Source organism: Calliphora vicina, chromosome 1 (assembly GCF_958450345.1).
Source record: "Calliphora vicina chromosome 1, idCalVici1.1, whole genome shotgun sequence".
Lineage (NCBI taxonomy): Eukaryota > Metazoa > Arthropoda > Insecta > Diptera > Calliphoridae > Calliphora > Calliphora vicina.
In genome coordinates, this window is record NC_088780.1 from 64,080,856 (window position 1) to 64,097,089 (window position 16,234).

Genomic DNA, 16,234 nt, shown 5'->3' on the forward strand with positions numbered 1-16,234 from the left:
GTTGAACTTGAACCTGGTGACATAAACCTGAAAAAAATTAAACACATCCCATATATAACCTGAAGTACGTATTGCATCGTAAAATTACGGTAGAAGAACCACATAAACGATTTGGCCCCGTCCAATGTATGAATTGCCAAGAATATGGACACACCAAGGCATATTGCAAATTGCCACCAGTATGTGTTATTTGCGGGGAGTTGCATAACACATCCCAATGTAACAAATCCAAAGATGATCCTAAAATAAAAAAATGCAGCAATTGCGGAGGTAACCACACAGCAAACTACAGGGGTTGTCCTGTCTACTCAATTGTTAATAAATCACAAAGCCAGAAACCAAAGATTTTCCCCGCTCAGCCATTAAATAATATCAATTTGAACTACCGCCCGTTGCAACAGACATATGACAACAAAGTAACATATGCAAATGTACTTAGAAACAACCAAACTCAGACGCAAGTCCGCCAACTCCAAAACGAAAATATGAACCCAGAGGTAAGAGAGCAAACGCCAATTTTCAATTTTACCCGACTAGAATCTACAATATAAACTCTTGTGCAATCGGTAAATAACTTTACAAACTCAATAAGTAACATGATGCAAGAAATGCTTAAGATGCAATCAATGTTATTGCAGGCTGTGCTTAACGGACCATGAACTGCATAAGAATATGTTTTTGGAATGCAAACGGCATACGCCAACACAAAAACGAACTCTAATATTTTTTAAGAAACCAACTAATTGATGTAATGCTGGTTTCTGAAACTCATTTGACGTCCAGAAGTTCGTTTCGAATAAATGGATATGTAATATATGACACCAAAGATCCCAGAGGTAGAGCATGCGGAGGCTCGGCAATTTTAATTAAAGCTCGAATCAAACACTACTTAATGTGTGATTTTTGCGAAGATTATCTTCAAGCTACTACAATCTGTCTTGAAGATTTTTATCGAAACTTAGTGATTTCATCGATATACTCACCCCCTAGATTTTCAATTACAGAAAGTCAATATAATAGATTTTTTAAATCACTAGGTCCCCGTTTCCTGGCTGCTGAGTTTATAATGCTAAGCACACATTCTGGGATCACGACTGATTACCCCTAAAGGTCGTGTTTTGTTCGATACAATTTCTAAAATGGGTTTGAATGTGCTTTCGAGCTGCCAACCTACTTACTGGCCTACTGACCCACGAAAAATACAGGATGTTATTGATTTTAGCGTGATGAAAAATATCCCTAGAGGATTCAAATTGAATCCTCGCTGGAACTATCTTCCGATCACTCACCCACTTTTATTACTTTATTGAGCCCCCTAGAAATTGTATCCCCGACTGGTAATTTAGCGATGGCAGGCACAAGAATAAATTGGCTCAAATATAAAAAATACCTCAGTACACATTGCTCGGAAAACATACCGCTAAGAACGCCAGAAAACATCGCTCACTCTCTAATCAATTTCGATAAAAATCTCAAACTGGCTGCTCAACATGCTACCCAAACCCCCCGACAAATCAGATATAATAGAATTAATTCTGCAGATGTCGAACGGCTCTTAAGTGAAAAAAGAAGAGTTCGAAGAGAGTGGCAATTGCACAGACCCCCCAACTAAAATCAAAGTTAAAAAAGATTGTATAAAAAGACTTAAAAAGCTCTTGGAATTTCGAAAAATGGAAACATTGAGTAAATATTTAGAAAGCCTGGACGCAACCCCGCAATCGGATTACTCATTATGGCGAGCAACAAAAAGTCTTAAAAGACCTGTCATATGTAAGTCCCCCTTGCGAAATTCAAGTGGTGGTTAGGCAAGAAATGATACTGAAAAAGGGAATCTGTCATTTAAAAAAGTATTTACACCGAACACATCAAACGAAGCAATTGAGGTGTCTCGTTACTTACAAAATCACATATTTGAATTAGAAAAATGGTTAAAACAATGGAAAATTAAAGTCAACGAGCTAAAATGTACACACATAACATTTACATTGCGTAGAGAATCATGCCCCCCTATTCATATCAATAACCAAACAATAATTCAACAATCGGAATACATCTCGATCGTCGCCTTACATGGAAAAGTCATATAGATGCAATGTTGACTCAAATGAAATTGAAATCAATTCAAATTAATTAGCTTATTGGCAGAAACTCTACGCTTAGTTTAGATTGTAAACTTGTACTTTATAACATGATCATAAAACCGATATGGTGTTATGGCATACAGTTATGGGCACGGCCTCAGCGTCAAATGTAGAAAAGATCCAAAGACGCCAAAACAAGTTTCTAATAATGATCACAGTTGCCCCCTGGTATATAAAAAATTCGAATATACACAAAGATCTAAACGTGCCCCTTGTAAAAACTGAGATCACGAAGAATGCAGAAAAATATTTATAAAAGCTTGAAATTCACCCAAACCCATTGGTCCGCAACATATTAGTTAACCGTGGCCACACTCGATTAAGAAAGAGGGACACAGCAGACCTAATCTAGAAGGAACTAAAACAACCACGAATACAAAATTTTTCGTCCGACACTGGCTGGACTTATTAAATAATAATTATTAGATATACGATTTGTACCACTTATTGTTAGTTCCAGGGTTTAAAATTAGTTAAACGTTTTTTACATTTGACTACCGACTGCGCAATAAATATGAATCGTTTTCATATTAATGTGCACAAATACTGAAAATATACAAACTATAAACCAATGCCATATATGCACAAGCTTCATGGTAGAAATATTTGTCGCAGTTTTTCCAAAAATATTTTGCCTTACAAAATATTTTACGTTGCAGCTAGAAGACAAAATGAAAATGTTTCATTTTTAAAACTTTTGCTGCCTAAATATATGTATATTTTTTGTTAGCAAAAACAAATGAAATTGCTTGTGTATAATATACAAAAAAATTACTACAAAAACATCATATATGCAAACAAATTGCAGCGTGAAAACCATAAACTGCAAACGATATGCGCAGTGAAAAATTCAAACAATGAAAATATGGAAGATGCTAAAAGTTGACTGCCAAACCATACGAAGTTGAAAAATGTAAAATACGAAATTGTGCAAAGTTAAAAATGTTTAAAGCGAAAATGTTTATTTTTAAAATATTTCCGCCGCATATATGGTTTTGTTTTGCCGCATATAGTCATTGAGTAGAAAAATGTGAAAAATACTATGAAGTTGATTTGGGTGTACAAAATAAAAAATTGTATTGAAATGTGTGTTAATAAAGAATTTTAGTGCAATAAAATAGAAGTTTTATTTTTTGAGGTATGTAATTGTATGTATTGTGAAAGATAAATTAAATTAAATAAGATTCTGGACAAAGGATAGCTAGCGGAGGATATTATTATTGAATTTTTTGATTGATTGGCTTTTTTAATACGAATTCAAATGTATTCATGCTGGTGGTAATAGGAGTCCAGACAAATTAGTAAGAAAAAAAATTATTTTGTATGTAAAGCGGTTAAAAAAGGATATAAATGCAACAACAAAATGTGACAACAACAGCCAAATACCATAAATAACAGGATCATTCATTTTATGAATAAAATCTATCGTAATACAAAATGATCTGTAACGGTATTCAACAAAAATAATATACCCGAACACCCCAAACTTAAGTTCAGTAACACCTCCTCTATAGTCGTGAGAAATTTTATTAAAATCGGATTACCGGTTTGGAACTTACAAATTTCTTTGCACCTTTTTTATTTTTCATTTCCCCCACTATGACCCAAAATATCGGTTTTAGGTTCTCGCACAACCACAATATGAGATTTTGTAACCATCCTCGGGTGAAGTTTATTGTTAATCTTCTCCATTTGCAAAGATACATCTTTTTGCCTCTCTTTCCTTTCGAAAAAGCCCATACATAGTCAAGTTTCTTAAAAGGCTCAATAAAATGTTAGCATATTTAAGCAAAAATATAAAATAAGAAAGTAAAAGTTTAGCGTTAAAAAGCTCCATTTTGATTTTAGACCCATGGTTTCTTTTGCAAAACTTCTTAGAATTCATCGTAGATTACGATTTTGATAACCGCTTTGTCGAGAAAAAAATTGACCCACTGTATTATACATACTTAATTTTCTTTTGTAATAAAATATAGACGCGTTTCCCTTTAGCAGACTAAATACATTTTGTAAATCATAACAAATTGTGCAATTTGTCGTCTCCGAATTTTGTCTATCGTTATCACGATCAGACTTCAATGTATCTTTTTCAGCCTTATGTTCTTCATAAATGGATTTCTCGTTGGTTGCTAAAACATTGTCCTTGTTGTTAAACAAAACACACTTGTCGCACTGGTATTTCTTAGGTTTGTAAAAGGAAATGTTAAAATCGTATTCTACGGAAAATTCCAAGAGATTTTCCCCAAGAAACCATAGGTCTAAAATCAAATCCTATCTTGCGCATTTTACATATTTTTTTTAATAGTTTTTTTTTTATTGGATAAAAGACGAAATGCGCAAGATAGGATTTGATTTTAGACATATGGTTTCTTGGGGAAACTTTCTTAGAATTTTCCGTAGATTTCGTTTCTGCTATTAGATTTTTCACTTTCTTATCATCCATACAATTCGACCCGGCCTAATGTAGAGCAATTGAGTTTTCATATTTTTGACAATATAGAGAGTACATTCGATTTACATTTAAAATTCCGTCAATACATTTTTTTTAGAATTTGCTCGACAATAATGAGAATTAATATCCGGAAAACTTGAAATGTGTTCTCGAATTTCAGCTAATTTTTTTGGAGGTGTCACTCGTTTAATATTCTTACCTTTTTTTCGTGGATGAGGAATTCCCGTGCAGGCATAATTTAAGTGTTCGAAGCAATATTATATTCTCTTTTGATTTATGCTTTATGTATTCAAAAAAAGTTCGACATACGCGGTAGGTTATTTTTTCTTTTTCCAAGTAATATAGAAACGAAAACTGTTTTTTTAGCTGAATTTAATGTTCTACGGCGTACTACAGGATGCCGGGCAACAAATTTAATATAAAAGTTGTTTTATTTCGTCATCAGACATATTTCAAAAAGATTGGTGCAAATTCATACGATCTTCTTCAGAAAAAATATATGAGTTTTCACATTGAAAAAAATTATATTTTCAACTTTGATAGCAAGAAAAATACCACTTATTATTTCGATATTTAAACTTTTTTGGATTATTATGAATATACACAGTATATATAAATCGTATACAGAGTACTCTCTCTTTGCGGACACCTCTCTAAAGCGCATACCTCCCATAAACGGACACTTTTTCAGTCCCAAACAAATTCTTTGAAATTATTTTCTACTCTCAATAGCGGACACCTCTCAAAACCGGACAAATTTGTCAGTCCCTTAGGTGTCCGCTTATGAGAGAGTACACTGTATATGGAAAAAGTTCAAGTCCAATGTAAAAGAAACGAACAGGAAGTGAAAATAAAATACTATTTAATTTTGGTAGTGTCAATTAACTCTTTTCACAAATTACAATAAGTGAGTTTTAAGTACTTAAATAACTAATCTATTTAATTATTTGGCATTTTTAATATTTGGTATGACCGCGCTTAGGATATACCACGCAATGCAGATAATTTTTTGTTTTTTATATGTCATAGGTTGCCTTTTAGCGATATTTTTCTTTAAATACACACTAAAATTTTCAGTTGGATTGACGATGAGACCTTTTGCTGTCATGTCTATAACATAGCCAAAATTATACAGAAGCCACATCCCCACTATATACAATTTAAGTTTAGATAAAATTTGTATTGTAGTTTATTGTCCTGATAAACCCAAATTTAGTTGCATTTCTTAGCAAATTGTTCTTCAGAGTGTTTAAATATTGTTCAGCGACCATGATTGTTTCAGTAAAACATAAGTCTTTCAATCCTTTGCTTGAGATATACTCCCAAATCATAATCGAAATTTTAAAGTAACACCTTACGTCAAACTCTAGATAGCACTTTGTTGTAATACAAGATCATTTAAGTCTCGTCGCATAATATAACTTCATCCCAATAATCGACGCGAAGAAAAAACGCTTTTCTACATTTGGTGTAGAAAGCAGTAGTTTTTTGTATGTTACTCTGGTTGAATATTCGTTTTTTATTATGGCCTGCCTAACTGTTTCATGAGAAATGACTACATCACATTCTTCTTTGAGTTCCCTCAGAAGAGTTCTGGTTGAAATCTGAGCGTTTTAATGAAGTTGTCTGACATTAGTCGCTCAGTTATTTTAGGTCTAGGGCTACCACTACATTTTAACGCTCCTCTACCCTCATTTCAGCTCGTTCTTAAACCCTAAAAATTATATTTCGTGTTGCCAAAAACATCCCCAACAACTCCTGTACACTTTTTTCCAATTGGCAATTGTAGTAAATTAGCAGTCACGTTGTACGATAATCTTCTTCCTGGAAGTTTTCTAAGCAATATTTTACATTATGATGATCACAAAACAAAAAATCGATCGCGAACTAACTAACAAATTTATAGAGAAGAAGAATAGAGATCATAAGTATCTGTAAAGTACATTTGATCATTAAATGTGTACCAAAAAACACTAATAAAATTGGTTGTGAAAAGAGTTAATTGACATTACCGAAATTAAATAATGTTTGTTTTTGACTTTTTCTCCGTATATTTTACATTGTAATTCAACTTTTTCCTTATGTAAGCTTTGTATATACTGTAAATATTCATAACAAACTAAAAAACTATATGTAATGAATGAATAAGTGGTATTTTCTTGTAATCAAATTCGAAAATATAAATTTATTTTCAATGTGTAAACTCATTTTTGACATACTGTATGTACATTTTAGAAAACAATTGTGGCATGCTGGTTTAATTTTTCTTGCTGGCATTTTGGTATTAATTATGCTAATGTAATGATTCAGGATTTTTCCTCCTTTTCTACGTTTTTGTTATGGCAGTGAAGCAAAACAATAGTGATTAATTTGTTTTCAATTTTTGTATGAAAATTGTGGTCTATACGCCAAACAGTGGCGTATGGAGCAAAACAATATTTATTTAGTCTTAAAATTGTGGATATAGACCAAAGTTAAAACCCGATATCTCGGAAATCGTACCAAATATTGAAAAATTTATTTTTTTTTAAAAATGGTCGGTGGGTCAAACCAATAATATTCTGACGATCTGTCAATGAACAATTTTTACAAAGGGTAATCTCAATTTTTAATTTTCATTTGTTCACATTGTTAGTCTGCTTTTACACACAGAAAGTTTACTTGAAGCAAGTCTCTTCGATTCTCTTTTAAACTTGCTCATCTGTTTACACACAGCAAGCCTGTGTTAAATTTTGTATGTCAAAACCTAATAGACCCCATAGTGAAAATGAGAAAAACAAAAGGGAATTGAAGAGACTTGCCAGTACAAGCAAGTGTGTACCCCTCTTCTTTCTTCTTGCCTCTCTCTCCTATAAACTCAGATTTGCGGCAAGAAAACTTGCCCTGTGTAAAAGCAGACTTACGGCCATATTCATAAAAATTTTAAACAGTATTTTAAGCTAAATTTCTTGAAGTTGAATTCATAAATGTATTTTAGCTTAAAATACCTATTTCAAATGTTGTTTTAAATAAACGAATTTTAAAATTGCTTCGACCTAGACTTGCCAGACTGCTTGATTTGGCTTGATTGTCAATCTTTTTCAATGCATGTCAAGAATCAAGAAAAAATTTCATTTGTCAAGCTAAAACGGAATTTCAGAATTTTTTCCATCAAATTAATTTGCTACATCAAAAACGTAGGAAAATTTTGTTTATTTTTCAAAAATATATGTATATAATTTGACAATTAAAAATATTTTTATATTGAAAGTGCAAATATAAAAACTAATTTTGAATTTTGTTATCAGGAATCCCACAAAAAAAAGTTTTCAAAATTACCAAAACTGGAATTGTTTGGATATAATATCCATCAGGGTTAACGGGATAGACTATGCGATTTGAGAATTTTTGCTCTAAAGTTGGATTTTACATAAAAATTTTTCATTTTAAATATTTTACATAGAGTTAGCTTTTCAAAAAATATGAATTCCTAAACAAAATTTTGATGAAAATTTTAGAAATTTTCAGCAGTTTGATTAAATATGTTACTAAGAATCAGAGTTCGAAAAAACAACACTAACATACCGTACGTTAGTGTACTGTACTGTACATCTTCATGTACAGTACACATATGTACACATTCAATACAAAATGTACGAAATACCTTAAAAAAAATTTAGAGTTTGCATATACAATATACCGTACACTACGATTGTGAGATGATGTTCGCAAACACTACGAATAAGGTAGGGTACATTGTACACATTCACTGCGTTTAGTGTTTTTTTTGCGTACATTTAGCGAAGATTTTGTTGAACATGTGGAGTATTGATGAAGGCAGAAATTGATATAATTAATACAAAAATAATGACGGAGAAGTAAGAAAATCGAAAGATATGGATATGGAAAGATAAGGATGTTTGTAGATTTTTACTTTTTAATAAGACCTGAATAAAATATGGGAATTAATTATCGAAAATCATTTAAAGATTTTTATTTTTTAGATAATTATAAATCATTTTTATCGAAAATAGGGCGGAAACTAAAAAAACACAAAAAATTTACATATACGAGTTTTGTTTAACAAAGGCAAAACAATAAATAAATTTCATTCATGTTTGGGATTTTCCACACATTATTACAGCTAAAAATTCTTTTTTACAGCTGTCGGTGTCATAAATTATGTACATACATATATTGAGAAACACTTTCCATGAAATTTGCATTGGCTATTTTTACAAGTACCATAAAAACCCTTTTGAATTGGTTACAAAATAATGGATTGATTGAAACAAGTAGTATAATAAAATTAAATTTTTCCCAACAATGCTCTATTGTATTCAGTTGCATTTTTTTAAAAAGATTTTATTCAAGATACCTATACGTAGCCGACAAATTTGTTAGTAAAAATATTTTTTAAGCCAATCCAATTGTTCTATTTTGCCTTCATTTTATATCTAAAAATCATGAACTAAAATAGATCAACAAATTATTGAAATGGAGAAATTAATTAAAAACAAATTATTTACTCACATAAATAATGAAAAATTTAATAACGGTATGCATATGTTTCTAATATACAATACAAGTAAATGAAACAGACAAACAAAAAACATGGAAAAATACTATACCGTACATGTACTTTAAAATCTTCGCTACCTACATGTACCCTAAAAAGTTCACTACGTGTACGCTAAAATCTTCCCTAAAATGTTCACTACATGTACACTAAAAAGAACACTAAACGTAGTGTACATTTCGAAAAGTACATAAACGCTAAGAGGTAGTCAATGTGTAGAATGTTCCATTCCTTATTCGTAGTGTTTGCGAACATCATCTCACAAACGTGAGTGTACCGTATATTGTATATGTACATTAGACAAGCCCTTAAAAAATAGATTTGCTTTGGATGGGTCTTATTTTGTTCATTAGCAGCTAAAACTAACTACTGCAAAATTTTGCTTCGATTCCACCTTTCATCTTCATTTTGATGGATCAATTTTTCTGGATTGTTTTTAAAAGAACAATTAGATTTCTTAGATAATCTAGTCGGAATTATCTTACATTCTAAACATGTTTCTCCTTTAAAATTCCATTACTCATAAAAATTCTTCTCGAATGACGAATTTAAATGATTAACATGATTTTGCATTGACTCAAAATAAAATATGATTAGGATCATGGCAGAATCAACCAGTTACAATTATTAGGGAGAGTTGTCAATATTTACCCCTATAACGTCAAATAAAGCATTTACTCTCATCACTTTTTATTTTGTTTTCGCGATGTTTTGCACGTTATATTAACACCAACACATATTTATTTGGAAAAATTTTAACTTGAATTAAACATTTCACGAAAAAAAAGTAAAAACATTTTTTTTACGTTTATTATATTATTCCTGCCTTTAATTTCTAGGCCTTACAATATGTAATTAAATCTTAAAACTAAACAATTATTGTTCTCTCAGTGGAGAATCATATTTGGAAAATTAGATGAGTGGTAAATCAGCTCTACGTAGCCTTGAGTTACTGTAAGTAGCCTTGCGAGCTGGTTCGGATGATGATGCAATTTTGACAAATAAGGTTCACGAGTTTTTCTGAATTCATCTTTGACCAAGGGTACATCTAAGTCTCTGTGGATGTTCTCGTTTCTTATGTACCATGGAGCTCCCGTTATGGTTCTAAGAATTTTGGATTGTGCCCTCTGTATAAGATCTATACTGGTATTGCTTGCTGTTCCCCATAATTGGATTCCGTATGTCCAAATTGGTTTTAAGACTTTCTTATACAGGATGACTTTGCAGTTAAGGCTTAATTTCGATTGGTGGTGGATTAGCCAGTGTAAATTAGAAGCTTTTAGTTTCATGTGGAGCCGCTTGGTTTCTATGTGCCGACGCCAAGTAAGACGTCTATCTAAATGAATGCCAAGGTATGTAACGTGGTCACATTGTGGGATATTCACACTGTTTAGTGTCACTGGTGGACAATTTCCTCTCCTAAGTGAAAACGTTATGTGCTTGCTTTTGATTTCGTTCACTTGTATTCTCCAAATTTTTAACCACATCTCCACGTGCCTGAGATAATTATCAAGGTTTCTAGATGCTACCTTCAAGTCCACATGAGAACTAAGAATTGTAGTGTCATCTGCAAAGGTGGAAATGGTTAATTCTTCGGACTCGGGCAAGTCTGAGGTGTATAAGTACAGGATTGGTCCTAGAACACTTCCCTGAGGTACACCAGCACGATCGGCAACTCCTATACACAGTGCATTTTGGCCGTTACTAAATTTACACAGACTACTCACACGCATAGAAAACACAATTCAGTCTCATATGAGCTGTCATAGAAGAAGGCTTTGTTGTCGATGGTTTCTTGCTTTAGCACATGAATGTTTATGAATAAATGTTTATGCAGAGGTGGATAATTCATATTATTGTTGTACCTTTTTTAGCATATACACTACATATTAAGTAGTTTTTAGAATTATAAAATATTTTAAATGTTTTTCTCTCACCTTTAGAAATGGGTTTTTAGAAGTTCCTTGTAAATTATTATTGTTTAATATACAAAAAACAGTATTGTTTTTGTTCCAGATTAGTATTATATCTAAATTTCAGTTTTCCAGGCCTGTCTTGTAGTGAAGATGAGAGTACAACTATGAATATGAAAATTATATTTATTTGTTAAATGAGTCTCCGAGATTAACAATACATCTATATTGTTTTCGTTGATAAAGTGTGACACCTCAGCTTTGGGCTGGTTCAAGCCATTTGCGTTCCAGAAACAAATTTTTAAAAAACTCATTTTCTTGTTAAGAGTATTTGTATCATTTGGTTCTGGGCTATCAAAAGCTTTTGTATGGTATTTTGCATGGATGTCATGAAATTAGACATGTTTTGGTTAAGTGAGGTTATGTTACTTGCAAGAGTATTTAATAAATTTTCTAACCCTCCCGAATTTTGGGGGAAACTAGGTTGTTTAATATCAGATTTTAAAATACTCGCATATGAGACGGTTCCAGACTGAACTGGAACCTCTTTATTATTTTCATTTGGAGTGGGAACAACAGAAATTGGCGGATAGGAACTGCAGTTCAGATTTACTGGTTCAACTATTTTGCCTCTTAACCCCTTTTTTTCTATCTCTTAATCTTTTCAACAATACTTTGTAAACTGTGCACCCGCGATAGTTAGCAGAATGATCGCCGCCACAGTTTCCGCATTTTCTAATGAGACCTTTCTTTATAATATCGCATTCTGTTGAAGAATGCAGATCTCCGCATGCAACACATACAGTTCGTAAAGTGCAGTAGTTCTTCGTGTGTCCAAATTCCTGACAATTTCCGCATTGTACAGGATTATTACGTTTGATAGGTTCCTCAACTGTTACCCTGCGATTTAACAAATACCGTAGGGAGTATATTGGATGGACTTCATTACCTTTTAATTTTCTGTCGTCAGGCTCCAACTCAACTCTAAATAGTGGTTGGGAAATTTTATCTCTATTAAAGATATTGACCACAATTCGTATACTATAGCCTAATTCTTCCAAGGCCTCCTTGATTTTACCACCAACACATATTTGTTTGGCAAAATTTTAACTTGAATTAATCATTTCACGAAAAAAAGTAGATACATAACATTTTTTCAATAAAACCACAAATTAATTTATTTTTGTTTTAGACATTTCGTTTTGTTTTTTCTAATTTTCTTTTGATTGACGTTATAGGGAATGTATAATTGAGAACATACTTTCCAATAATTAATTATATCTTGCTTGCTCTGCCAAATTTTTATAAAAATAAAAATTTGAATACAATTCAAAAAACGCAAACTTCGAGTTGTGACAATTTGTCGTAAAATTGTAAATTGAAGAAAAAACTATTATAATTTTACGTTAATGGCTTAATACTATACTGTTATATTTTTAACATTCATTGATTTTAATAATGTCTATTTTTCATTGCAAATAGTTACCGTAAAGTGCTCAGCGGAATTGAAATCTTCATCCATGTAAATACGTATAAATTCAAAATTTAACATTTGGGGGGCTTCGCATAAACTTCTTATGAATTCTTGGACATATTCCATTGATTTTTCATATGTTTTTCCTCCTACTTCCTGCAAATGTAGTGCCAAAAATTTTGGCTGTAGTTCTTCGACTTTTTGAAGAAACACTACCAGCCAAGGACGGAGAAGGCGCAGAGGCTAACGTAAAATACCAAATTATAAATGAATTTCATTGAGAAAATACACAAAATAATAATACATACATCTTCAAACAAACTTCCTACGTTTGCAGTCACTAAAAGAATATCTATATCATCATCACATCTAGATGCCGACGTCGAAGAATCCATAGCTTTGAATTTCCGAAACTATTTGACTTTCTTATTCTTATGTATAAAATATTCACAATTTTGATGTGTTGAGTTTTCCGATTTTTTTAATTTCTCAATGGATACATATTCCCAATACTACTACCCTTTTCCATAAGATTGTTGGCAGTAAAAGCAGAGGAATGTCGGTCATCAGTGTCGTTTAGATGACCATTAAGTACTAATTTGGCCCATAAATGCTAAGAAGCCCCCTTAAATATCTGCAAATAATTGTGTAATTTAATTAGCGTAGTAAGTTTTTAAGTTTCAATACAGAAATTATAATTATCAAAAAATATGTTCTTCTTCACATCACAAGAAATGAAAACAGAATACAGACAGAATCAGTGATGCCACTATTTATTTGGTCATCATCCCCATTTAACGTTTCTATATTCCCAAAACTCCTAAACATCCAGCCAAATGTAAAAAGTTGTCCTTATTAGGGTTCTATAAATCGACTTTTTGCTGAAAAAAGTCGAAATCGACTTTTTGGTCGGAAAAAAGTCGAACAATCGATTTGTTATCGCAAGGTCGAAAAAAGTCGTCAAAAAGTCGACTGTTTAGATTGTTAAAAAAAAATATTTAATTTCAACATTATACTAAAACTGTTGCAATTTGGTACACTTGCATTTTTTGTAGTGTTTGCTAATATATGTAAATAATAAATAAATGTTTCCAAAATAAAGCTTTTTTTAAAACATAATTCTTACAACATTCTTCTAACTATTATCGCCTTGATAAATTTCATTTTTATTGCTAAACATTACAAAAGGCGCATCAATAAATGTAGAAACCATGTATTTTTTACAAGAAATGGTAAAAAGTTGAAAAAAGTCGAACATAGTCGAAAAGTGTTCCATATACTTACGTTGTTATGTTTAATAGTTTTATGGATTAGCAGAGCAACGTCCCTTCTCTGTTCTGTCATTTCCATAAAACCAATAGTTTTTTAGAAAAGGTTTATGATTTTCCGTTAGGAATGTTTCGTTTAGTGAACTTTTATTTATTCTCTTTCAAGTAATAACTCTAGTTGTTTTATTTTAGAAAAGCATGAAATCCCGTTAACATTCATGTGAAGTATTTTAAATGGGTTAGAGTTAGTATAATCCGTGAACATATTTTACCATAGACATAACTACATTAATTTGCTGCACTTTCGATGTGCATCTTTGCAAATCATCCATTGCAGTTGTGAATATTTCAAAAGTTCATCTATACTAAAGAGGTTAGAACTATTCTTAACTTGGCTTGCAAAGCTTACGTTGTTATTAACCCTGTTATTGCTGATGTTTTGGTTTGTGTTGCCTAAGGTTGGAAACTCAGTAGCATTAAATTGAATGGAGTTATCCACTTGTTGCCTTTGGATCATCCATTGCAGTTGTGAATATTTCAAAAGTTCATCTATACTAAAGAGGTTAGAACTATCCTTAACTTGGCTTGCAAAGCTTACGTTGTTATTAACCCTGTTATTGCTGATGTTTTGGTTTGTGTTGCCTAAGGTTGGAAACTCAGTAGCATTAAATTGAATGGAGTTATCCACTTGTTGCCTTTGGATCCTGGTAGTTTTTCGTGTTACTCTAGCTCTTGTCTCTAAGTAAAGTGAATGAAAAGGACAATTTATATCATTTGCAGCATGATCTGTTCTGTCCTGTCCTTTCCATTTTTTTTTGCAATTAAAACATGTGAAAACTGCAAGCCGTTTTGACTTGCATTAAATGGGCAATCCGTATGCTTGCTTGGGCAAGAATCCGTATGATGCGGTTAAGCGCATATCATACATGCAGTACTACGATGACAGTGTTCTCCTCCGTGTCCATACATTAAACATTTCCAACATTGTGTCGGTATTTAACCGTTTCTTGATTTATATTTTTTCCAAGAATTAATTACATTGGCAATTGTTCACATTTTTTAGCGAGGTAGGGTTGAAAGTTTTGCGGCAGAATTGAACTTTGTATAACGCATTGTTGTTAGAGCTGTATTTAGTCGGAATTTCCATTACAAAAGAGGGATATAAGTTGTAACTTATCAAAAAAAGCGTCTCTGATAAACTCACTCACTACTGCAACCTCTCCCACTATTTATAACACTGCATTACCATCTAGAAAGCTCTATTTCTACAATGTTCCTTAACTGAATATTCGAACTCAAACAGCGTTGCCAACTTACGGTCAACTGAAAGCTTTTATTTAATAATGCCCACAGATATGTTACAGTTTGCTATTACAGCGCTGTTATTTGAAAGCATTATGCTACTTTTAAATCAGCCCTTAAAATCGTTATATTTGAATTCAAGTACAATTTCGTAACACTGCCCCCCGCTTAAGCCTGTTCGTCCCGAATAGGCATAGATTCACTTCTCCCATAGGCATCTAGATGTTCAACCTTAATTCCCGATATCGGTCTTCCACATTTCCGTATTTTATAAACCATGTCGTCCAATTTCTTAACTACCCTATGTAGTCCTTTGCAGTAATTCCTTAATTTGGATGACAAACCCTTATTACGTTGTGAGGTATATCTAGTTTTCATTTGGTCATTTGTCATTTTAATTCGTCTCCGAATGAGTTCATGCATTTCTTTTTCTGCTGAAGCACCTTCATCCATATTGGAACCCGGCCTGATGATCTTTTCTCTGCGGGACAGACCAAGCACTCCAACAGGAACCATTCTATTGTTGCACTGTTCAACGAGGGCCTCCATTGTTACATGGCCACTTTTCACATCCGCTGGTTCCAACACCAACAAACCATTGTCTATACAATCCTCCACTTCCTCACGGGCCCATACCAAATCCTCTGACTGCGGTGGCAACCTTTTGTGCTCAACGAAAACTAACTTTCTTACTTGAGACTTGCTCTCATATCCGACGTCAAGGGGTATTTTAACATTTCGCCAATTCATGACTTTTTGTCCCATATCCAAAGTAATGCTGTGACTAATCATGAAGTCTGCACCAATGATTACTTCGTCCACAATATCGGCAACAACAAAGACATGATTTACGCTAATACCACCAATAGTTAGTTTCACATTAACTTTACCATGGACAGCGGCAGGCTCTCCAGTAGCGGTGCGTAGACTTACATTGCAAATTGGTTCCATCGATTTCCTTACTAAATCTGTTCTGATGATGGACTGCGACGCTCCCGTGTCCATAGTAAGGATATGCTTCCGACCGTTGATGTACACACTAGCAGTAAGATTGTTATTTTCTTGCTGCAGTACTGATATGGAGATGGTAGGGCCATCAGGTGTGGGTGTCAGATCCTATCCCTCA

The 16,234-nt window shown here is 32.7% G+C and overlaps 1 protein-coding gene across 2 annotated transcripts in view; it reads right to left on the reverse strand.

Annotated features, from left to right (window-relative positions):
• Positions 1–13,269, reverse strand: part of LOC135963165 (inositol polyphosphate-5-phosphatase A-like) — a 47,096-nt gene extending 33,827 nt beyond the window's left edge. For both annotated transcript variants that reach the window (XM_065514937.1, XM_065514938.1), the window contains exons 1-2: positions 12,847–13,269; positions 12,551–12,781 (exon numbers count right to left, since the gene is read on the reverse strand). In XM_065514937.1, coding sequence (XP_065371009.1) covers positions 12,551–12,781; positions 12,847–12,933 — 318 coding nt within the window. In that variant the 5' untranslated portion in view covers positions 12,934–13,269. The remainder of the gene's footprint in view (positions 1–12,550; positions 12,782–12,846) is intronic.
• Between the last annotated feature and the right edge of the window lie 2,965 nt (positions 13,270–16,234).